Source organism: Ammospiza caudacuta, chromosome 31, assembly GCF_027887145.1.
Source record: "Ammospiza caudacuta isolate bAmmCau1 chromosome 31, bAmmCau1.pri, whole genome shotgun sequence".
Lineage (NCBI taxonomy): Eukaryota > Metazoa > Chordata > Aves > Passeriformes > Passerellidae > Ammospiza > Ammospiza caudacuta.
This window is the reverse complement of record NC_080623.1, coordinates 2,947,220-2,971,048: the sequence shown is the minus strand read 5'-3', so window position 1 is coordinate 2,971,048 and position 23,829 is coordinate 2,947,220. Positions and strand designations below refer to the sequence as shown.

The 23,829-nt window shown below is 61.9% G+C and overlaps 2 protein-coding genes across 3 annotated transcripts; one reads left to right on the top strand and one right to left on the bottom strand.

The window, feature by feature from the left end:
• Positions 1 to 807: 807 nt before the first annotated feature.
• On the bottom strand, positions 808 to 19,630 carry FMNL3 (formin like 3). Of its 2 annotated transcripts, XM_058822046.1 has the most exons (27): positions 19,438 to 19,630; positions 16,498 to 16,581; positions 16,323 to 16,403; positions 16,161 to 16,237; positions 13,817 to 13,900; positions 12,997 to 13,149; positions 11,900 to 12,008; positions 11,741 to 11,817; positions 11,542 to 11,635; positions 11,087 to 11,161; positions 10,092 to 10,202; positions 9,866 to 10,015; positions 9,653 to 9,754; positions 9,325 to 9,574; positions 9,078 to 9,146; positions 8,054 to 8,178; positions 6,720 to 6,922; positions 5,837 to 6,071; positions 5,688 to 5,756; positions 5,497 to 5,577; positions 5,286 to 5,415; positions 4,739 to 4,899; positions 3,485 to 3,586; positions 3,306 to 3,395; positions 3,101 to 3,212; positions 2,902 to 3,001; positions 808 to 1,286 (listed from the first exon to the last, which is right to left on the bottom strand). In XM_058822046.1, the coding sequence occupies exons 1-26, from the start codon at positions 19,582 to 19,584 to the stop codon at positions 2,910 to 2,912; spliced, it is 3,063 nt and encodes a 1,020-aa protein (XP_058678029.1). In that variant the 5' UTR covers positions 19,585 to 19,630; the 3' UTR covers positions 808 to 1,286; positions 2,902 to 2,909. The 2 variants fall into 2 exon arrangements, with proteins under 2 accessions (XP_058678029.1, XP_058678030.1); XM_058822047.1 differs by lacking the exons at positions 12,997 to 13,149; positions 13,817 to 13,900; positions 16,161 to 16,237; ... (1 more) ...; positions 16,498 to 16,581; positions 19,438 to 19,630 and adding an exon at positions 12,242 to 12,300.
• A 315-nt stretch (positions 19,631 to 19,945) lies between these two features.
• TMBIM6 (transmembrane BAX inhibitor motif containing 6) lies at positions 19,946 to 23,681 on the top strand. The gene is made up of 10 exons (XM_058822073.1): positions 19,946 to 20,036; positions 21,648 to 21,750; positions 21,839 to 21,947; positions 22,043 to 22,163; positions 22,275 to 22,323; positions 22,435 to 22,532; positions 22,632 to 22,711; positions 22,804 to 22,904; positions 22,997 to 23,069; positions 23,153 to 23,681. Exons 1-10 carry the CDS (start codon positions 19,976 to 19,978, stop codon positions 23,174 to 23,176), a joined length of 819 nt encoding a protein of 272 aa, XP_058678056.1. The 5' UTR covers positions 19,946 to 19,975; the 3' UTR covers positions 23,177 to 23,681.
• The last annotated feature ends 148 nt before the right edge of the window (positions 23,682 to 23,829 follow it).

Here is a 23,829-nt window from a genome sequence, read left to right as displayed (position 1 = left end):
TAAGTCTGGCGGATGGACGGACAGATGGATGGATGGATGGACAGATGGACACGGCCAGACAGCAGCATCTTTGCCCACAGCATCTCCGAGGATCCCCAGGCTGGAGCAGGGGGTTTGTGTGGGTGGATTAAAAGGTCCCAGGTCAGCGGCAGCGCTGGGGGGGGCTGAGGCCGGGCCAGATCCCACCCTGGGTGTGGCAGTGCTGGTAATCCCCCCAAGAGGATTAGAGAAAACTTTTATTCCCTGTTTCAGGGCTAATCCCTGGCCTGGTGGGGCTCAGCGAGGGAGGCCAGGACTTTGTGCCACTGCTGAGGGTTTGGGGTCACATCCTGCCCCTCCCAGCACCCCATGGCCTCCCCTACAAGCCCTTTTTGCCATCCTGCCCCTCCAGTCCTTTGGGACCTCACCCTGCTCCTCCTGCAGCCTCTCCAGCCTCCAATCTGTTCCCAGTCCCCCATAGCCACCAAAAGTGGGGAGAACTGGGACCACCCCACACTGGAATAGGGCTGGGGGTGTGAGGGCCTCCCAATTCCTCCCCAAACCAGGTCCCCCCTCTCCATAACCCCACAGCTTTAATAACAGCACTGCAAAGCTCTGCCAAATCTCTGCACATCTCTGTGCCCCCTCCCTGTCCCCCCCAAACACAGAACCACAGCCTGGGGAGGCCCCCAAACCTCCTGGGCTGCCTCTGTGCCCCCACCACGTTCCCCCAAATCAGGCACTGGCCATGTAAAAGACTCCATATATTTCACATGTACAAAAAGTCACTGTGGGTGGGGGGGGGGGGAATGGGCAGGGGGGTCCTGGGGTGGGGGGCACCATCCTGCCCCTCTCCAGGTGCCCCCAGCCTGGCTTTGGTCCCTTTTATTTTTGGCACTTAGTGTTCACATCAGTGGTCAAAGTGTCGAGCGCGGGGTGGAGGGGTCCCCCTGGTCCCTGCAGTGGGGCTGGGGGCTCTGAGCCCCCCCAGGGAACAGGAGGGACCCTGATGGGGAGGGGAGCACGCCATGAATCAGCTCCTGGTGCTGGGGCTCCACCAGAGATGGATTTGGCCTCTGCCTTGGGTGGGCAGTGGGTGCAGGGTCTCCCCGGGCACAGGGATGTCACCCGTGGGAATGGTGGCACATTTTGGCCCTGTCTCATGTGGTGTGAGGGCAGGACGGAGCCTCACAGGGCACTTGGGGGGCAGAGGGGGGTGAGGAGGGGCTGAGGCAGCCCCAAGTCCTCCCCTGCCCCCCGGTCGGGCTCCTTTGCCTTGCTGGGCTACAGGCGGATCCACCTTCGGGCTGTGGGATGGAAGGGACAGTCAGGGACAGAGCCAGGGACACCTGGGGGTGCCCAGGTGACCCCCCTAGAGTACAGGCACCACAGGCTGAGTCCTCCAGGCACTGGCGTAGGACCCAGCAATGCACTGGGATCCCCACTCTGGGCTTGAGCAGGGCACTGGCACCATACCCTGGCATCCAGTACTGCACTGGCACCATACCCTGACATCCAGTACTGCACAGGCACCATACCCTGACATCCAGTCTTGCACTGGGATCCTGCCCAGAATCCAGGAGTGCACTGGGACCTTGTCCTGGGACCCAGTAGTGCACTGGGATACCAGTGTGGGATCCAGTACTATACTGGGATCCCATCTTGAGATCCAGTAGTGCACTGGGATACCAGCCTGGCATCCAGTCTTTTACTGGGACCCTGCCTTGGGATCCAGTTTTGCCCTGGGATCCTGCCCAGAACCCAGTAGTGCACTGGGATACCAGTGTGGGATCCAGTACTGTACTGGGATCCCATCTTGAGATCCAGTAGTGCACTGGGATCCTGCTCTGGGACCCAGTGACCCCACTATGGGATCCAATATTGCAGAAGGATCTTTGCTGGGATCCAGCCTTACACTGAGATTGTGTGTTGGGATCCTGTGCCAGAGCCCAGCCTTGCATCAGGATCTTGTGCTGGGACCCAGCCTTGCACTGGGATCCTGTGCCAGGACTCCATTCTGGGTAGAACATTTCACTGGGATCCAGTTCCAGGAACTGGCCTTCCACCCAGATCCAGCCTTATGCTGGGATCCTGTGATGGGATCCAGCCTTGCACTGGGATCCTGTGCTGGGATCCTGTGCTGGGATCCAGCCTTGAACTGGGATCTTGTGTTGTGATCCTGCCTTGCACTGGGATCCTGTGCTGGGATCCTTTGCTGGGATCCAGCCCTGTGTTGGGATCCTGTGCTGGGATCCAGCCTCAAACTGGGATCCAGTGTTGAAACTCAGCCTTGCACCAGGATCTTATGCTGGGATCCAGCCTTGAACTGGGATCCTGTGCTGGAATCGAGCTCTCTGTTTGGATCCTTTGCTGGGATCCAGCTTTGCACTGGGATTCTGTGCTGGGATCCTTTGCTGGGATCAAGCTCTGAGTTGGGATCCTGTGCTGGGATCCAGCCTCGAACTGGGATCCAGTGTTGAAACTCAGCCTTGCACCACGATCCTGTGTTGGGATCCAGCTCTGTGCTGGGATCCAGCTCTGTGTTGGGATCCTATGCTGGGATCCATCCTTACACTGGGATCCTGTGCTGGGATCCAGCTCTGTGCTGGGATCCAGCTCTGTGTTGGGATCCTATGCTGGGATCCAGCTTTGCACCAGGATCCTCTGCTGGGATCCAGCTCTGTGCTGGGATCCAGCCTTGCACTGGATCCAGATCTGTGTTGGGATCCTCTGCTGGGATCCAGCACTGGGATCCAGCCTTGCATTAAGATCCTGTCCCAATCCAAAGGCCTGGGCCACACCAGACACCCTGGGGTGACAACATGCAGGGAGGGGGGCGGGCAGAAGGGGGCATGCAGGGCTCAGGGGGAACCCAGGGGGATCCAGGTGGGATCCAAGGGGATCCAGGCATGCAGGTGGTACCTGGGCTCTTAACAGCTGGACTCGTCGTGGTGGGACGGGTCGCAGAAGAAGCGGGAGCCCCGCTTGGCCGTGCGGGCAGTGAAGGGGACGCTCTTCAGCGCTGTGGGGGGACGGGCAGGGGACGGGGGGACAGGGACATGTCAGCCCCCGTGGCTGGCAGGGCCAGGGCAGGGGGCCAGGGGGGCCGAGGGAGCCATACCTGTGATGATGTCCTCGATGGTGCCATCCTTGCCCTCGTACATGGGCCGGTGGTCCTTGGCCTGGCGCCGCCGCAGCTCCGCGATCAGCTCCTGCTGCTGCCACTTGTTCCGCTGTGAGGGAGGCACAGGGGGCCAGGTGAGGGACACAGGGGTCCCCTCCGTGCCCCCTACTCCCCAGCCCACCCCGTGGCTGCCTCCACCAACCTTCTCCTGCTTTTTAGCCTCCTGTGCCAGCAGCTTCTCCCGCATCACCTCCTCCTGCTTCTTGCGCGTCTCGTTCTCCTGCTCTGCGTCCTGCCGGGGCACACAGGTGGGCAGGGGTAAGATTTCCCCCACCGTGGTGCCACTCACCTGCAGGGCACCCCCTCCTGGCCCCAGCTCACCTTGTAGGAGTGGATGAAGCGGACAAAGACCGGGAAGAAGACAGACGGGGGGGTGGTCTTGGGGCTCTCGCCAAAATACCGCACCACGGTGTTGTAGGCGTCCTGGCACAGGAGCAGGGTCAGGCACGAGCAGTGCCCGGCACAGGGGGAGGGCAAGGCATGGTGGGCATCATGTGTGGGCAAAGCAGGGCAGGAGAGCACAGGGAGTGTGCAAGACAAGGTGTGGGTGACAAGGAACGCACACAGACAATGCAAAGGAAGGCAGGAGTGCACAGGGAGTGTGCAGAGCAAGGTGTGGGTGACCAGATGTGCACGAGAAGTTTGCAGAGCCAGGAGCAGAACCAGACGTGTACAAGGACCATGCAAGGCAAGGTGTGGATGACAAAGAATGACACAGAGCATGCAAAGGAAAGCAGGAATGCAGGAAGAGCACGCAGAGCAAGGTGTGGATGGCCAGGTGTGCACAAGGACAATGCAAGACAAGGTGTGGATGATGAAGAAAGACACGGAACATGCAAAGGAAAGCAGGAGTGCAAGAGGAGCATGCAGAGCAAGGTGTGGGTGACCAGATGTGCACGAGGACCATGCAAGACAAGGTTTGGACGAGCAGATGTGCACAAGGAGTGTGCAAAGCAAGATGTCTGCACAAGGACTGCATAGAGCAAGGTGTGGATGACGAAGAAAGACACGGAACGTGCAGAGGAAAGCAGGGGTGAAAGAAGAGCATGCAAAGCAAGGTGTGGATGACCAGCTGTGCAGAAGGACCATGCAAGACAAGGTGTGAGTGACCAGGTGTGCACAAGGACCATGCAGAGCAAAGTTTCAATGACCAGGTGTGCCCATGGACCATGCAAGACAAAGTGTGGATAAGCAGATGTGCACAAGGACCACGCAGAGCAAGGTGTGGATGACAAAGAATGACATGGAGCATGCAAAGGAAAGCAGGAGTGCAAGAGGAGCACGCAGAGCAAGGTGTGTGGGTGACCAGGTGTGCACAAGGACTGTTCAAGACAAGGTGTGGATGATGAAGAATTACACAGAGCATGCAAAGAAAAGAAGTGCAAGAGGAACACGCAGAGCAAGGTGTGGCTGACCAGCTGTGCACAAGGATCGTGCAAGGCAAGTTGTGGATGACAAAGAAAGACACGGAACATGCAGAGGAAAGCAGGAGTGCATAGAGGAGCATGCAGAGCCAGGTGTGGCTGACCAGCCGTGCCCGTGGCCGGTGCCAGGCCAGGTGTGAGCCGCCCTCACCTCGGCCGTGCGCGCATCGCGCTGCAGCCGCTCCAGCTGCCCCTCGCTGCCGCCCAGGAAGCTGCGCAGCACCGCGCTCTCGTGCTGCCCGCACTCCCGCCGCAGCAGCTCCATGCCCCGGCCCAGCTCCTTCACATCCAGCAGCACGTTCTCCAGGGACACTGCAGGGACACGGGATGGGTCAGTGTGGGTAACTGAAGGTGGTGTAGAATGTAATCTTATCCCCTAAAGAGTTGCAGCTGAACCATTTACTAAAGATCAGGAGCAAGCCTGATGTTAACAGGCCACACCTGTAGCCAATAAGAAGAGTGTTATAAAAGAGTGGATTGATGGGAACTGGAGTCAGCTGGCTGCTGTGAGGATAAGGAAGAGTCAGTGCTTAGAAAAGCTGCCTACAAGAGAAACATCAAGGAGGTACAAAACTCTAGCAATATGGAACCCTTGCAATGTAATGACAAGAGATCTCTTGCACTATAATGACAATAGGTCAGTGGCTGTGTGAGGCTGGGACAGCAAGGTGGGGCCATAGTCACAGGTTGAAGGGCACCTGCTGCAGCTTTCTCCACAAAGTGCAGCTCCTGCCAGAAGGTCGCCAGCTCTGGGTACTTCTCCCGCACTGTCAGCGCGATGAAGTGCAGCAATGTCATCTTCCTGTCCGTTGACTTGGTGTCCAGGAGCTACAGGAGGATTTGGGGAGGGGGTCAGGGCTGTGGGATGGGACCCTCAGGGTCCCAGGGAGCCGGGGAGGGGCTGCCCACCAGGTCCAGGCTCTGCAGTTTGAAGCCGTAGACTGCGCCGCGTTTGCTGCTGTTCATGTAGTTGCCAAGCGCCAAGATGATCTGCAGGAGCAAAGCAGCAGAGTTGGAGGGTCAGGAGGGAGTGAAACCCCCACAGGAACCCCCTCACCCAGCTACAGTGAGGCTGGATGAAGAACCCCCACCCAGCCCACCTCCAACATGTGCTTCAGCTTCTGCGACGACTTAACAGAGGCCGAGGCCGCGATGATGGCGTTGAGCTGCTGCAGGGGGACAGCACAGGGGGGCTCAGCTGGGGTTCAAGGTGGAGCAGGTCCAGTTCTCCCCCTCCCCAGCTCCGTACCGGCGTCAGCATCTGGATATTCTCAGCGAAGTTGCCGAGGAAGGCCATGATGGCCATGCGCTGGGGCAGCCTCTCCACCTTGCTGAACTGCAGCATGAAGCGATCCTCGTCCGCCAGCTCCTCCAGCGGCTTCCGCTCGCGCTCGTACTGCCTCAGCGCCTTGGCCTCCGCCTCCGTGGGCAGGAACCGCATCAGGCACTCCACGAAATCCACCGGCAGCGTCGCCAGGTCGAACCTGCCCCCGCACCGCAGCGTTGGGGAGCAGATCCCCAGAGGTGCCCGGTTTGGGAAGCCTGGATCCCTGTCTGGGCACCCTGAACCACAGCCAGAGCCCCTGCACCCTGCCTGGGCCTCTGTACCCACCCTGGACCTCCTGAACCTCAAGCAAACCATGTGCATCCCAGCCAAGTCCTTCTGCACCTTGCCTGGCTCTCCTGTTGACCCTCTACCCCCAGCCAGAACCCCTACATCCCAAAAAGCTCCTCTGCATTCTAGACAGTCTCTCTGCACCCTGCCTGGCACCCTGAACCCCAAAAATTCCCGCTGCTCCTCCGCCAAGACTCCCTGAACTCTGCCTAGATCCCATGAGCCCCAAGCAGCCACGCTACCCCCCAGCCAAACCATCTGCACCCCAACCAACCCCTTTGCATCCCTACCAACCCTCTTGCACCCCTGTCTCCCCCCTGCACCCCATTCTGGACCCTCCCTGCCCTCTGAGCCACTAGAATCTCAGCACCATTGTCCTCCAGCAGTGTCACCTTCGTGGCCACACCAACCAACCCCCTTACACCCCAATCAGCCCCTTTGGCCCCTGTTTACCCCCTGCACCCCCCATTTTTGACCCTCCCTGCCCCGTTTCTGCCCCCCCCAGCGCAGCCCATACGTGTGGATTGCCCGGCAGATCTCGTCGGCGCTGCGGCCGGCCTTGCGCAGGGTGATGGCCAAGTTCTTGGCACGGTTGGCCTCCAGCAGGGTCACCTTGGTGGCCACTTTCTGCGCCGCCTTGCTCTTGGCACACACCAGGTCCAGCGCCGGGCCCTGCGCCTTGGTCTTGAACAGCTCCTCAAAGCGCTCCAGGTCCAGGTCCTGGGGGGTGAGGGGGGTCAGAATTGGGGCTGGGGGTGCCCACGTGGAGAGGAGGACTCCATAATATCAGAAGCCCAATTAATTACTTTATTATACTGTATTATTCTATACTATATTACTATTATACTGTATTTTTTACTATATTCTATACTATATTACTATTGTTATATTACATTATATTATATTATATTATATTATATTATATTATATTATATTATATTATATTATATTATATTATATACTGTATTATTCTCTACTATATTACTATATTATATACTATATTACTATAATACATATGATAATATATTATATTATATTATAGTATATTCTATACTATATTGCAGTGTATTCTATACTGTATTACTATATTACTATTATAGTATATTCTATACTATATTACTGTTATTATACTATATTCTGTTATTTGGTACGATATTATTCTATACTATATCACTATTATTATACTATATTCTATTATTCTATACTATATTACTAAATTATATACTATATATCTTAGTATATTACATACTATATTACCATACTATATTAAATATTGTAATATACTATATTATAGTATATTGTATGCTATATTACAGGATATTATTATATACTATATCACTATTATACTTTATTCTATGCTATATTATTCTATACTATATTACTATATTATTATATACTATATATATTAGTATATTATATACTACATTACTATACTATATTACATATTGTAATATACTATATTATAGTATATTCTCTACTATATTACAGTATATTATTCTATACTATATTACTTAATCTAAACTGAATCTGCCAAACACTCAACTCCACTGCACAGAATCTTGTGACTGTCAGCAGTCCCGACACACATACGTGGATTCAATTGGTCAATTAATCAAATTGACCAGAATAACTGACCAAATAACCAGAATCCAATTACCAATTCCAGGTAAACAATCTTCCACAACGCACCCCACTCGTGAACAACAAGAGGAGCAGCAATTGAGATAAGAACTGGGTTTTTTCCTTTCTCTGAGCTTCAGAGAATGTGAATCCCAGAAATGTCCTAGGGAAGCTGTGCCTTGTTTTTATTCTGTGAAGAGAAATGTAGCCACAGAGGGGTCCTGGGCTCACCTCCAGCACCCTCTCATCATCCAGCTCGCTGAACACCGTCCCGCTGATCTGGCTGGGCTTCAGCGCCGTCCAGTTGAACACAGGCAGCCGGAACTTGGTCTTGATGGGCTTCTTGATCCGGATGGCTGCCAGCGGGGTGGGAGCCAGCTCAGCACCCCCAGGGCATGGGGACATGTCCTGTGCCCACCCTGAGCCACCTGAGCCTGGTGTCATCAACCCCAGGGCATGGGGACATGTCCTGTGCCCACCCTGAGCCACCTGAGCCTGGTGTCATCAATCCCAGGGCATGGGGACATGTCCTGTGCCCACCCTGAGCCACCTGAGCCCGGTGTCATCAACCCCTGGGCCACCCACATGTTCTGTGCCCACCCTGAGCCACCTGAGCCTGGTGTCATCAACCCCAGGGCATGGGGACATGTCCTGTGCCCACCCTGAGCCACCTGAGCCTGGTGTCATCAACCCCAGGGCATGGGGACATGTCCTGTGCCCACCCTGAGCCACCTGAGCCTGGTGTCATCAACCCCTGGGCCTCCCCATGCTGGGGTCTCTGAGCAGGTGTTCCTTGAGGATTGCAACCCCAGCACTCTGGTGTTTGCAACCCTTTCCCTGTCCCTTGTCCCTGTCCCCACAGTTCCTCTGTCCTCCCTGTCCACACAATCTCTACACCATCCCTGTCCCCACGGTCCCCACACCATCCCTGTCCCTTGTCCCTGTGCCCACAATCCCTATACCATCCCTGTTCTCATGGTTCCCACATCCTCCTGTCCCCATTGTCCTCACACTGTCCCGCTCCCCACACCCTCGCTGTCCCCTGTCCCTGTCTCCACTGCCCCTGCACTGTCCCACTCCCCACACCCTCCCTGTCCCTGTCCCCACTGTCCCTGCACTGTCCCCTGTCCCTGTCTCCACTGCCTCTGCACTGTCCCTGTCCCCACCGTCCCCACTGTCCCCGCACTATCCCCCGTCCCCTGTCCCCATCCCCTGGCCCTGTGCCCACCCCGTGGTCCCCCTCATCCCCACGTACCTGAGAGCCCCACGGTGAGGGCGATGGACGGTGCAGCCCCGGGCAGCGGTGGAGCCGGGGGACACTTCCCTGTGGAGCCATCAGAGGGGGGGGGGGGGGGTGAGACTCCAATTCTGGGGACCACCCAGACCAGCACCACGGACACCCCTTCCTGTGACCCCTCCCACCCCTGGGCACGCCCAGCTCTGAGCTGCCCCAGCTTTGGGTACCCCGGGGTCTTCCTCTTCCTCCTCCTCCTCATCCTCACCTGGGAGCGGGGGCGCGGGGGGCGGCAGCGGGGGAGGCGGAGGGGGCGGCGGGGGGGGCGCGGCTTCCACGGGGGGCAGGACCGGGGGTCTCAGGGTCTCCTCCGAGGGCTCGGGCAGCGGAGGGGGCGGCTCGGCCCCGCCGGGCACCGGGGGCGGCTCGGAGCCGTAGTGCCGCCGGAAAGCCTCGTCCTTCTCCTTGATCATCCTGCGCAGCGTGTGCACCTGGTGGCTCGTGTGCTCGTAGGTCTCCTGGGGACGGCGAGGGTCAGATTGGGGGGATTGGGACCCTTCCCCACTCCCCACAGCCCCCATAGCCCCCCAGCACACCTTGACCACCTCCAGCTCCTTCTCTCGCTGCAGCAGCTGCTTCTCCAGCTCTGCCACCCGCATCATGTTCTCGTTCTCCAGGTCCAGCAGCTTCTCCGTTAGCTGAGGACAGGGACACCGCTGTGACAGCAGCTCGGGGACACCCCTGCTGTCACCTCTGACCTCCCTGGGACCCAGCAAGGAACAACCCCACATCCCCCCGTGCTCACATACATGGGACAGGTGCTCCTCCAGCTCCTCCACCTTCTCCAGGGCCACATTTTTGGTCTCAGCATCCTCCAGCAGCCCCCCCACATCGAAGACGTTGTCCAGGTACGCCTGGATCTGCACCTGCAGCTTCTCACTCTCCGTGTGCCTCGACTTCTATGGGCACAAAGGCACCATCAAGGATGGGGGGACCCCCCAACACAATTCCCCTGACCCTCAACCCCCCCCATACCTGCAGGAACTCCTCCAGCCCCAGTTTGGTGAACTCATACTGGAGATGGACGCGGAAGTTCATGTCCTCCACCGAGTGCACCACGATGTTGATGAACTGCATGCAGGCCACCTGCAGGCAAGGCTGGTGTCACCAGGTGTTGTGGTGTGATGGAACAGCCTGTCCATCCCGGTTCTTTCCCCAGGTGTGCCAACAACCTCTCCCTTCCCCTCCCTTGCCCCTGCTGAGGGCTGTCCGTCAATCTTGGCATTCCAGAAGGGTGTCATGTGATTGGTGAAGTTCAAAAGATGCCTCTCAGCCCTGGGGACATTGGGCCATCCAGGTGTCACTTGTCGCTTGAGACCTCCCCTCCTGTACCTGGTTGGTGGCTCCCTACCCCTTCCCTCCCCCTCTCCCCGGGGTTAAAAGGAACAGCAACCACGGGCTCAGGGAGTTCTGTTGGAGCTGTTGCTGCATTCAGAGGCCTGTGGGCCAGAATAAAGCTCTGGATCCAAACCCTCCAGCAGAACCGACTCCTTTCCTTCACCATGGCCTTAAAGCTTCTCCACCAGGGTAAACCTGAGCTCCTGCAAGCCTGGACTTGTCCCAAGCACCCAGCTGCAATATCCAGCTGGCCAAAGGTGTCTCTGAGGTGAAACCACCACAGCTGCTACCTTTGGTCAAGCAGCAAGGGCTGACAAACCCAGGCACGTTCCATCCAGCTATATTGGTGTTTAATTCCAATATATTGGCACCCAACGTGGGGCAGCTCCATCCTGGGGATGGATCAGTCAGGGAAGAGACCCCTGAGGTGGCACCCTCACTTTTGCTGCAGCATGCAGCCAGCCAAAGGTGTCTCTGAGGTGAAACCACCAGAGCTGCCACCCTTGATCAAGCAGCAAGGCCAGATGAGCCCAGGCACGTTCCATCTGGCTATATTGGTATTAATTCCAATAACCAGGATTCCTCCTGACCCCCCAGAGAGCCTCCCCCTCGCTCAGGACAGGATGTCCCACCATGAAGTCGATGCTGCTGTCCTCGTTGCGGAAGTATTCCATCAGCCGCTCGAAGCGGTGTTTCTCCTTGCACACCTGAGCAGGCAGAAATGGGGTTCACCTGGTGTGGCGCCCCCAGCCACTGACCCTCCCCTCATCTCCTGGACTCCATTTCCCTAATCCCAGTCTGGTCCTGGTACTCCCAGACTCCCCCATTCCTCATCTTCCCTGATCCCTTCATCACCTGCACTCCAGATTCCCCTTCCCAGCCTGGTCCTGGGGTCCCTGGTGTCCCCATCCCAACCTTCTCTTGGGGTTTCCCCCATCCCAGATTGCTTCTGGAGTCCCCAGTTCCTCCATTCCCGAGGTCCTGCTCCCCAGTCCCAGCCTGATTCTGGTGTCCCCATTCCCCCCATCCCAACCTGGTCCTGTCTCCTCCATTCCCCCATCCCATCCCTGCTCCCATCCCCTTTTACCTCCTTGAAGTTGTCAAAGGCCGCCAGGATGATCTCGTGGCCGCCCCTCACCAGGCACACAGCAGCCAACAGCTCCAGCACCAGCGCCTTCATCCTGGCCACAGCGTCACCATCATCACCATCAGTGCCACCATCACCATCAGTGCCACCTCCTGCCAGCTCCACGACCCCTGTCCCACCCTGCCAGACCCTCCCTCACCTCGGGTTCTTGTTGTTGAGGCTCAGGGCGATCTCGTTGACGGCGTGGGGGTGAGACATGACCAGGTTGAAGCCGTACTGTGGGCACGGAGAGCACAAAACCAGCGTCAGCCGTGGTGGCAGCGGTGACAGCGGTGTCCCCACCGTGGGGTGACACTACCTGGTAGTTCATGATGGCCCGGAGACACATGATGCACAGGTGAACATCATCCTTCTGGCTCACCAGGCGTGAGTTCTTCAGCGCCCTGCGGCTGGGCAGCGTGCCATAGCTGCGGGACAGGGCACACGGTGAGCGGGGCTGGCACCTCCGATGGGGGGGACAGCGTGGGGACAGCGTGGGGACAGACGGACGGGATTTGGGAGGGACAAAGGCAGCCAGAGGGCGACAGGGACAGAGCGAGCAGAGGCGGAGCAGAGGCGGGCACGGGGAGCAGAGGTGGGCACGGGGCTGGCACCGGACACCCAGAGCAGAGGCGGGCACGGGGCTGGCCCTGGTACTTACCGAGCAGCGAGGTGGGCACGGAGGGGACAGAGAGAGAGCACAGCCAGAGAGGGGCACCCCGGCCCTGGAAGCAGAAACGGGGTGCATTACCCCGGGGCACGGGGGCACAGCCAGAGCAGGGGGAGCGGAGCCGCGGGGGCACAGGACAGGCGGGATGGGGAGATGGCAGTGCCAGGGCTGCGCGGGCATAGGGGCAGAATAGGTTGTGGCATGAGTGCCCCACCAAGGGTGAGGCACAGCACTGCGTTTGTGCCATGCAGTTGGCATGGGACAGGGTGAGGAATAACACCATGGCAGGGCACAGACATGGCACGCACCATGGCACACAGCATGGCACACAGCATGGCACACACCATGGCACAGACATGGCACACACCATGGCACACACCATGGCACACACCATGGCACAGACATGGCACACACCATAGCACGTGGCACACAGCATGGCACGTGGCACACACCATGGCACACACATGGCACACAGCGTGGCACACAGCATGGCACACAGCACGGCACATGGCACACACCATGGCACAGACATGGCACACACCATGGCACACACCATGGCACATGGCACACACCATGGCACACACCATGGCATACGGCACACACCATGGCACATGGCACACACCATGGCACATGGCACACAGCATGGCACACTGGCACAGCACTCAGCAAGCAGCCAGAGCCCTGCACAGGCCATACCCTCATGGCAGGATGTGCCCCCAGAGTGGGACATGCCCCCGGGCACGTACCGTAGGGCGGTCTGGCGGGCAGAGCGTGCCAGGCTGCTGCCAAAGGGGGCGGGCAGGGCGCTGGGGTGCTGCAGATCCTCGATGGACCTGCTCCAGGAGCGCAGCTTCTCCAGGGCACCGTCCTCACCTCCTTCCAGGCCCTCAAAATCCAACCTGGAGGGGGCACACGCGTGGAGCGAGGGTGGCACAGGGCTCTGGTGGGTGGCACAGGGCTTTGAAGGGGGGCACAGGGCTCGGGCAGCTCTGGCAGGGGACACAGGGCTGTGGTGGGGGGCACACAGCTCTATCAGGGGGCACACGGCTCTGGCAGGGGGCACAGGGATCTGGCAGTGGATACAGGGCTTTGAAGGGGGGCACAGGGCTCTGGCAGCTCTGGCAGCGGGCACACAGCTCTGGCAGGGGGCACAAGGCTCTGGCAGGGGGCACATGGTTCTGGCAGCAGGCACAGGGCTCCAGCACAGACGCAAGCACTGCAGTAGGTGCCAGGTGGATGCACTGCAGTAGGTGCCAGGTGGATGCACTGCAGTAGGTGCCAGGTGGGCACTGCGGGGTGGGCAGAGGCACGAGGGTGGCTCAGCAATTCCCAGAGCAGCCGGGCAGGGTCTGACATTCCCGCATCCCTCACAAACCGCTGCTCCCTCCCTGCCTCGGCGCTGATAACAGACCCAGCACTATCAGGGAGCTGCCACAGGCTCCCCAAGGACTCCCTGGACCGCCAAGGACACCCCAAAGTCTCCCTGGACCCCCAAAGACTCCCCAAGGACTCCCCAAGGACTCCCTGGAACCCCCCCCTCACCCCGAGACCCCCGACCCCACTCACATGACGGCGCACTGGGCGAAGGACAGGTAATTCACCAGCACGTCCAGCCCTTTGTTCTCATCATTGAGGAACTCCCGCACCCACCTGCGGCACCAGGAACCCATCAGAGCCCGCGGGAAACGGGGATCCCCCCCAGAACAACCCCCATTAAACACGGGAACCCCCCCCAGAACGCGGAGACCCCCCCCCAGAACATCCCCCTCCAACACGGGGACCTCCCCAGAACACCCCCATTAAACACGGGGACCCCCCCCAGAACACGGAGACCCCCCCCCAGAAGACCCCCCTCCAACACGGGACCCCGCCCCCCAGCAGAACCCCCTCTATCCCGGGGACCCCCCCAGAACACAGGGACCCCCAAGAACACCCCCTCCATCACGGGGACCCCCCCAGAACACGGAGACCCCTCCAGAACAGCACCCCCCTTAAACACGGGGACCCCCCCAGAACAGCCCCCTTAAACACGGGGACCCCCCAGCACAGCCCCCTCGAATACGGGGACCCCCCAGAACACGGGGATCCCCCCCCAGAACAGCACCCTCCAACAGGGAGATCCCCCCACAACACCCCCCTCCAACACGGGGACCCCCCCCAGAACACGGGGACACCCCCAGAACACCCCCGGCACCACGGGCACCCCCGCCCTGGCACGGGCACGCTGCGGGCACTGCCCTGGTGGGCGCAGCCCTCCCGTTATCAGCAGTGCCGGCGTTATCAGAGGAGCGCAGGGCAGGGAGGGCTCGGTGCGGGCGGGAAACGGGGCTCGGTGATGGGGCTGCACCCCCAAACCCACCCCTGAGGGGAAAGGAGGAGATTTGGGGTGCCCTGACCCTTGGGAGGGTGTTGGGGTGCATTGTGAGGTGCCAAGAAGGGAGTGGGGGTGCACGGGGTGGGGGATTCGCCCCGATCTTTGGGAGGGTCTTGGGGTGCACTCTTGAAGTGCTGTGCCCAGGGGCAAGGAGAGGATGGGGGTACAGGGGGTGGGGGTTCACCCCGGCCCTTGGGAGGGTTTTGGGGTGCAATTGTGAGATGCCAAGAAGGAGGTGGGGGTACAGGGGGTGGGAGATTCATCTGGACCCTTGGGGAAGGTGTTGGGGTGCAATTGTGAGGCGCTGTGCCCACGGGAAAGGAGGGATTCGGGGTGCCCTGACCTTTGGGAGGGTGTTGGGGGACAATTGTGAGGTGCCAAGAAGGGGATGGGGGTACAGGGGCTGGGGGATTCACCCCGATCCTTGGGAAGGTCTTGGGGCGCACTTGTGAGGTGCAAGGAGAGGATGGGGGTATTCATGGGGTGGAGAATTCACCCTGGCCCTTGGGAGGGTCTTGGGGAGCACTTGTGAGGTGCTGTGCCCATGGAAAAGGAGTGGCTGGGGGTACAGGGGGTGGGAGATTCACCCCAATCTTTGGGAGGGTCTTGGGGTACACTCTTGAGATTCTGTGCCCAGGGGGCAAGGAGACGGTGGGGGTACAGGGGGTGGGAGATTCACCCCGAACCTTGGGAGGGTCTTGGGGTGAAATTTTGAGGTGCCAAGAAGGGATTGGGGGTACAGGGGGTGGGGGGTTCACCCCGACCCCTGGGAGGGTCTTGGGGTGCATTTGTGAGGTGCCGTGCCCACGGGAAAGGAGGGGATTCGGGGTGTCCCGACCCCTGGGAGGATGTTGGGGTGCAATTGTGAGGTGCAAGGAGAGAATGGGGGTACAGGGGGTGGGATTACCGGGGGTCCCCAGCCCAGCCCAGCCCAGCTCCGCGCGTCACGGAGCCCCGGGGCCCGCCGGGGCCGCCCCTTTCCTGCCGCCGCTCCAGCCCCCGAGCCCCAGCCCGTTTCCTGTCTCCGGCTGCTGCTATTTTGGGTTCCGTGGGCAGGGACGAGCGGGGCCGGCGGCGGGGAACAGCCCGCACGTGCACGAGCAGCCCCGGGCACGCCGGTGCCACCGGGAACCCTCGGCTGATGTCCCCAAAACCCCCCGGGTCCCTGCGCATCATCCCGGGGCCGGTCGGGGATGGAACGGACCGAGCCCCTCCGGTCTGTCGGGAGGAGCCGGACGGGGATCTGACCACGCTGCCTCGTTCAGGGCGTCAGCACCGGCCCATCCGCCCCGGCATCCGCCCCCGGGAGCGGCCCGCGGGCCGGGGCAGGAACCGGGCCCAGTTCCTGCAGCGCCTCCGGCTTCCCCTGCAGCTGTGCGGGGCTGGGGACAGCACCCCGCGGTCCCCCCGGGGCTCCGAGGCCATCCGGAACTCTGCACCCCGCAAACCCCAAAGTCTGGACTCCACAAACCGTCCCTGGGACCCCACAAACCCTCCCCGGGATCCCCCAGCCCCCCCCCGGGACCCCCCACTCACCCAATGTGGTTGGTCCTCAGGCTGATCTCCAGCTCCCGCAGCACCTTGGTGGATTCCTGCACCCTCCTCCTAAACTTCTGGGGGGCAGAGCAAGGCTGAGCTGTGTCCCCCCAGATTCCCCAAACCCCCCAAAGCCCCCAAAGCCCCCCAAAGCCCCCTCACCTTGCGTGTGACACCCGGCTCCAGGAAGCTGCGCAGCTTCTGGATGTAGGCATGGGGTGGGCTCTTCACCTGGAACCGCTCCTGGGAGGGGACAGGAGGGTGTTGGTGACATTGGTGACATTGGGACAGCGGCGTTGTCCCCTCCCCAGACCCTCCACGGGCCACCCAGCCCCACCTGGTCACAGATGAGGTCCCACTTCTTCTCGTTGTCGTACTGGCGCAGCAGCCGGGCTTTGTCCGGGGGCAGGTTCATGGAGCTCTGGGGACACAGAGGGGGTGTCACCCTGAGGGACACGGGGACAGTGCCCCCAAGGGGCACCGAGACCCATGGTACAGCCCCAAAAACACCCACAGCTCAGCCAGGATCCCCTCCAAGAGCACTCTGAGACGTGGCATAGCCAGAGAGTGGCTGGCACCAGGGTGGGTTGTCACCCTGAGGGACACGGGGACAGAGCCACCAAGGGCCACTGAGACCCATGGCACAGCCCCAAAAAGCACCCACAGCACCCACAGTGCCCCCCAAGGGCCACCAAGAACCATGGCACAGCCTGGGTGACCCCAAAAAGCACCCACAGTGCCCTCCAAGGGGCACCAAGACCCATGGCACAGCCCCAAAAAGCACCCACAGGGTCCTCTCTAAGGGCACCCTGAGCCGTGGCATAGCCAGAGTGGCTGGCACCAGACTGCACCAGCGGGCACAGATGTGGCATGGGCACAGATGTGGCACGGGCACAGCAGTGCCACCAGGGCCACGTGCCAAGCACCAGCGGCACCAAATCTCTCCATCCCTGACGCATCCTTCCTGTCTGCAGCTGCTTCCGTGCCACAACCGCAGCCTCCGCTCCCGACCGGGCACGGGGCCAGGCACTGGTGCCAACTCCCCAGGACACTGGACACAAAGCCTGGCACCGGTGCCACCCCCCCAGGACACCAAACACAGAGCCAGACACTAATGCCAGCTCCCCAGGACACTGGACACAAAGCCTGGCACCGGTGCCAACACTCCAGGACACCAGACATGGGGCCAGGCACCAGTGCCAGCTCCCCAGGACACCGGGCACAAAGCCTGGCACTAGGTCACTGGGAAGACCCCAGTGGGACGTGGCACAGGACAAATGGGGTGCCACAGTGGGCACCAGGGATGCCAGAGAGCCTGGGAGTGCCCTGGTGGGTGATGCCACCACAGGGAGAGATGCCAGCCCATGTGGGCGATGTCACCCTGGTGGGAGATGGCATTGCCCTGGGTGATGTCACCATGGTGGGTGCTGCCAGCCCAGCTCATGATGCCACCCTGGTGGGAGATGCCACCCTGGCGGTGACGCTGCTCAGGGCAGCCCCGTTACCAGGAGCTGCTCCTCCCCTCCGTGCCAGCCCTGCCCGTTCATCCCGATCCCACGGGAAACCGGGACCGAGCCCGGGGGAGGCCACGGGAGCGCTGGGCAAGGGTCCCACGAGACTGACCGACCACAGGACAGACTGACCAGCAGGACAGACTGACCATCAGCATAAACTGACCACCAGAAGGGACTGACCATCAGAAGGGACTGACCAGCAGGACAGACTGACCACCAGAAGGGACTGACCATCAGAAGGGACTGACCAGCAGGACAGACTGACCAGCAGGACACACTGACCATCAGCACAGACTGACCACCAGGACAGACTGACCACCAGGACACACTGACCAGCAGGACACACTGACCATCAGCACAGACTGACCAGCAGGACACACTGACCACCAGGACACACTGACCACCAGCACGGTGCCACCCAGACTGCCCCCCCGAGGGGCACCGTGCCCTCCCACAAGTCCAGCGGTAAAATCCCGGTCCGGGCCGGGACCGGCGGCGGAAGGGACGCCCGGAGACCCCGCCGGGGGGCGAGGGGCGCCCGCGGGGGGCTCTGAAGCGCCGCCGCCCGCCCGTGCCGCCGTTCCCGCCGCTCCGTTTCCTGCCTTTGTGGTGGGAACGCGGCCGCTCCCGGCCGGGCGCTTCCCCTCCGCCGTCCGCCCCACCGGGAGCCCCCCACGCCTTGAATCCCACCGGGAAACGGCGGCACCGGAGGTTGGGGGGGGGCTTCGGGGCGGATCCTCGCCTCCGGGAACCGCCGGGCTCCCATCACATGATGGAATGAATATTTTCCGCCCCCGGTAGCAGCCGGGACGGCACCGACGGCCGCGGGGACATTTTGGGGGAGGCAGGTGCCACCACCCCGCAAAGTGACCCCCTCCCGGTACCGGTGTCGCCCACCGGGACGTGTCCCCCCCGCCACAGGCCCCGCGTGGGATGCGGGACGGGCGGGAGCCGCTCGTTACCGGCGGGACGCGCCCACGCCGGTGCCCCCGGTGCCCCCGGTGCCTCCCGGTGCCCCCGATTTCGCCTTCCAGAGCCCCGTGGGACCGCACTCGGCATTTCCTGCCCGGCTGCGGCTTCCGCTGGCGGCGGCTCCCACCGGGATGGCGGGGCCGGGGGGGCACCGGTGTCACCCATCCCCGGTGTCCCCCCCGCCACCCAAAACAAAGCCGGGACCCCGGAGAGGCCACCGGGACGGCTCCGGGGCCACCCAAGCGCCGGTAGGACCCCTCGGCAGTATTGGTGGTCCCGGTGGCACCGGGGTGGGCACCGCCCCGGCGGTGACAGCGCACCGGGGACCGCGCAGGGCACCCGCGCCCACCGGGAACCACTTCACGCACCGGGAAACCGGGAACCCCCGCAGGCAGCGGGGAATGCCAGCCTCGCGCGCTGCCCCGACCGGACTTTCCCGGTTTGCAAAGTCCCCGGGCCTCAGGGGCCCCCGCGGTGGCACCGGGAGTGGCGTCACCCCCGGGGCTGTCCCGGCTGGGGAGTTCCCCGCGGTCGCTGCCCATCCCCGCGGGCACCGGCGCTCCCCGCCCGCCCCTGGCGGCTCCGGGCGGCGCTGCCGTCCCGGCGGTGCCCTGTGTCCGCCAACTGCTCCGGGAGAGCGCATCGGGAGGAGTCCCGGGGAGGGATGAACCGGGACGGGGCTCAGCGGGAACACCGACGGAGCGAACGGACGAAGCGCACCACCGGGGGCACACCGGGAACGGACGGTGAGCACCGGGAACTGGGGAGCGCGGCGGGGGTCGGCCTCTCACCAGCACCAGGGCGAAGCGCTCCTCCAGCTCGCAGGGCTCCGGCATCGGCATCTTTCCCGGGGCGAACAGTCCGGCTCCCCCCGGGGCCGCCGGTGTTCCCGGGCCCCGGGGCAGCGCCTCCCCGTCCGCGCTCTCCACGTTCCCCATCCCCGGCCCAGGCACCGGGGGGCGGTGGGGGAGGTTCAGCCCGTCGTGTCCGGCGCTGCCGCCGCCTCCCGCTCCCGCCCCGCCCGCCCCGCCCGGTCCCGCCCCAGCGCTGCCGGTGCGCGGCGGCGCCACCAGGGGGCGCCCTCCGGAGCGGCGGCGCCATCAGGGGGCGCCCGAAGGCCGGCAGCGAGCGCCGCGCTCCCATTGGTCGAGCCGCGCCCACGCTGACCAATCAGCCCCGCGCTCTCGCGCGGGGGCGGGACCTGCCCCTCCAACGGCGGCGCTCGGGCGAGGCCCGGACCGTGACGGCGGCTCGAGGGAGCCCCGCCCCTAGGGTTGACGACAACCAATAGAATGAGGCGGAAGGCGGGACTCCGCGGGGGTTCAGCCAATGAGCGGCGGGGGCGTGGCGCAGAGCTCGCGGCCTGGCACGGACGGCGGACGCGGCGCAGGTGCGGGCGGGGGGCGCTGGGCGGGGCGGGCCCGGGGCGGCCCCGGGGGATCCCCGGGGGTCCCGGAACGGCTGCAAACCCCGAGCGACCCCCAGAGCCCCCTCAGAGCCCGCCCCGAGCGGCCCGGGCTGTCCCGCCCCCACCAGGCCCCGTTTGCGGGGGGGGGGGGGGGGGCGCGCACGGGTTGGGCCCCCCCGGGGGTCTCGGCCCGGTTGTAACGTGAGGAGCGGGGGGGGAGCGGGGGAAGGAACGGGCAGCACCGGGCGGGGCGGGGCGGGGCGGGGCGGGGGGGTAAAGGTCGCTTGGAGCCGGCCAGGGGCGGCAGCAGCGAAAGCGAAAGCGGCGCTGGGGGCGGGGAGGGCGGCTCGGGGCCTGCCCGGTGGAACCGGCGGTCACCGGCACCGGGGGGGTGTCACAGCTTTGTCACGGCTTTGTCACACACACACACTGTCCCCACGGCTCCTCGCCCTTTGACCTGGGGCTTCCCCAGCCCGGCGGTGGCAGCGCTCCGGTGCCACCGTGCCCGTGCCCTGCTGTGGCACCATGGGCTCCTCCTCTCCCGGAGCCTCCTCTCCGCCTCGGTGCCTCCTTGAAGCGCCCACCCCGCTCCCCCTGGGGCTCTGTTCTGTCCCCTCCATCCCTTGGCGACACCTGGCTGGTGCCACCGGCCGGGCAGGTGCCACAGGGCACAGAGCCGGCCCAGCCGGCCGGACCGGGAGGAGGAGGAGGAGGAGGAGGCCCTGCTGGGATCCTCCCGCTGCCAGAGCCACCTCTGGGGACGTCATTACGGGCACTAATGTCACCTGGCACAACGGCGTTTCCAGCTGCCGGCAGCGCTCCCGCGGCACCTCCAGGAGCTCCCCTGGCCCCGGAGCAGCTCGGCTGCAAATCCCCCGGGGCTGTGCTGGCCTTGCAACAGCCCTGCAACAACCCAGGGGCTCCTCTGGCCCTGCAACAGCCGGCTGGGCTTGCACCAGCTGGACAAAAAATGCTCCAGAGCAGCTCCTGGGCTCTCACTCAGCTCCTTTTGGGGCTTTGGGAGCTCTGGTTGGGCTCCAGATCCTGGGGAGGTTTGGGAGCTCTGGGTGGGCTTTCAGCTCCTTTGAGGGATTTGGGAGCTTTGGGTGGGTTCTCAACTCCTAAGGGGGGTTTGGGAGCTCTTGGTGGGCTCTCACTCAGCTCCTTTGGGGGGTTTGGGAGCTTGGGTGGGTTCTCAACTCCTAAGGGGGGTTTGGGAGCTCTTAGTGGTCTCTCACTCAGCTCCTTTGAGGGATTTGGGAGCTTGGGTGGGTTCTCAACTCCTAAGGGGGGTTTGGGAGCTCTTGGTGGGCTCTCACTCAGCTCCTTTGGGGGGTTTGGGAGCTTTGGGCTCTCACTCAGCTCCTGGGTGGAGTTTGGGAGCTCCGGGTGGGCTCTCAGCTCCTCAGGGAGGTTTGGGAGCTTTGGATGGGCTCCAGATCCTGGAGGAGATTTGGGGGCTTTAGGTGGGCTCTCACTCAGCTCCTTTGGGGGGTTTGGGAGCTTTGGGCTCTCACTCAACTCCTGGGTGGAGTTTGGGAGCTCTGGGTGGCCTCCAGCTCCTTTCTGACCCCTCTTTCCTCCCCCTGGCAGTTTTGCAGCCCTGTGGAGCGGCCCTGGGCCCATCCCAGCCTGGCACCATGAACGTCTTCGACCGCAGCATCAACTTCGATGCCCTCTTCAAGTTCTCCCACATGTGAGCGACACAGGGGCAGGGCAGGGGGCTCAGGGGGCTGTGCCAGCCCTCCTGCCCACCTCACCACCCTCCTCCTCCTCACCCACAGCTCGGCCTCCACCCAGGAGCACCTGAAGAGGGTCTATGGCAGCTTTGCCATCTGCATGTTCGTGGCAGCTGCGGGCGCCTACATCAACGTGGTGACCCATCTGTTCCAGGTGAGGGAGCTTTGAAGGGCTCAAAGTGGCACCCCCAGCCCTGCAGCACCCTGGTGAGGCAATGCCCAGCCCTCACCTGTGTCTCCCTGTCCCAGTTTGGCTTCCTGACTGGCCTGGGGGCACTGGGGCTGATGATTTGGCTCATAGCCACCCCTCACAACCGTGAGACCGAGCAGAAGAGGCTGGGGATGCTGGTTGGCTTCGCCTTCCTCACAGGTAGGTGGGCACTGGGGGTTCCCCCCACATCCCAAGGACCCCAAATCCTTCAGAGGGGCTGCATGAAGTCCTCCAGAATGGCTCTGGTGCCACCCCGTTCTGTCCTTCCAGGCATCAATCTGGGACCCCTCCTGCAAATGTGCATCTCTGTCAACCCCAGGTAGAAGACCCCCCCAAAAAAACCCCATCCCTCACCTCCAGCTGTCACACAGATCCTGTTTACCCCCTTGGTGCCCCCCAAAACCCTCTGAGCCCTTCTCTTCACCCCCAGCATCATCCCCACTGCCTTCCTGGGCACTGCCACCATCTTTGCCTGCTTCTCTCTGAGCGCCCTGTACGCCCGGCGCCGCAGCTACCTGTACCTAGGAGGTGAGAGAGGCTTTGGGGGGGCTCTGGGAGGGGCTGGAGACCCCCTTTTTTGGGGAGGGGGTGTCCCCAGACTTGTTCCTGACTCCCTCACCCTTCCAGGTTTCCTGCTCTCCGGCCTCACCCTGCTGCTTCTCTCCTCTGTGATTAACGCCTTTGTGAGATCCACCTGGCTCTTCACGGTGAGTGCAGCCTGCTGAGGACGGACAGACGGACAGGTGACACCAGCAAGGAGGGGACAGTCCCCAAGTGATGCCAATTTACCCCCTCACAGGCCCACCTGTACGTGGCCCTGATGATCATGTGTGGCTTCGTGCTCTTCGACACGCAGCTCATCATCGAGAAGGCGGAGAGCGGGGACAAGGATTACATCTGGTGGGTACAGCTGGGGACACAGGGGGGTGACACAGGGGACAGGGTGGCCCTCCCTGAGCACCCATCCATCCCTCCCTCCCTCTCTTTGCCAGGCACTGCGTTGATCTCTTCCTGGATTTTGTCAACATCTTCCGGGAGCTCCTGATCATCCTGGGCATGAACGAGGTGGGTGAGGGGCCCTGGGCAGGGCAGGACAGAGGGACAGAAGGACAGAGCTCATGGTGACCGTGGCCACTCTCCTCTTGCAGAACAAGAAGAAGGAGAAGAAGTGAAGAGGCTCTGGGCCGAGGCAGAGCCACCCCTGTGTCCCCATGTCCCCTCCTGTCCCTCTCTGTCATTAAAGGGGCTGCGCTTTGCTGCCGAGGAAGCAGCCAGAAGCTTTTGCACCCTCGTGGGTTTTTTTCTCTTGTTCAGCTTTTTTTTTTTTTTTTTTTTTGATTAAAAACCAGCCAATTTGTGGATCCTGCTGGAGTTTGGCTCCCTCTTGGTTTTCCCCCAGCCTTGTGACCCTTGGAGTGGTCACCATTGTGTCCTTTTTCCTCCGAGGTTTGTCCCCAGCCCCACCTGGGGGTGTCACCTTTCCCCGGTGACAAAACCAGCCCTTGGGGGAGGGTCTTTGGTGGGACCCCCCCCTCAGCCAAACTCATTGGTGGAGCACCAGTGCCAAGAAATGAAGGTGTGCTGGGAGGGGGCCGTGGGGACGGGGCATTGCCAGCGCTCCCAGTCCCGCCACCTCCGCTCTTTGTACACCGGGATGATTCAATAAATCGCTCAGACTCCAAACTCTTGTCCCTCTCTTTCCATCCATCCCTGGATCACAACGCTGACACAACAACAGCAGCACCACCACGTGTATAAATAACCCGGGCTAGGAGGGGTGGCTTTATTGAGTTAAAAACCCATCAGCAGGGGCTGTACAGGGCCA

Coding starts and splice junctions, on each gene's coding strand:
- FMNL3 (XM_058822046.1), bottom strand. CDS start 19,584: ATGGGGAACGTGGAGAGCGCGGACGGGGAGGCGCTGCCCCGGGGCCCG. Junction 16,404..16,497: donor GGGACCTCATCTGTGACCAG/GTGGGGCTGGGT, acceptor GTCCCCTCCCAG/GAGCGGTTCCAGGTGAAGAG. Junction 4,900..5,285: donor TGTGGAGAAAGCTGCAGCAG/GTGCCCTTCAAC, acceptor GTGTCCCTGCAG/TGTCCCTGGAGAACGTGCTG.
- TMBIM6 (XM_058822073.1), top strand. CDS start 19,976: ATGAGCGGCGGGGGCGTGGCGCAGAGCTCGCGGCCTGGCACGGACGGC. Junction 21,751..21,838: donor CTCTTCAAGTTCTCCCACAT/GTGAGCGACACA, acceptor CCTCACCCACAG/CTCGGCCTCCACCCAGGAGC. Junction 22,164..22,274: donor TGGCTTCGCCTTCCTCACAG/GTAGGTGGGCAC, acceptor CTGTCCTTCCAG/GCATCAATCTGGGACCCCTC.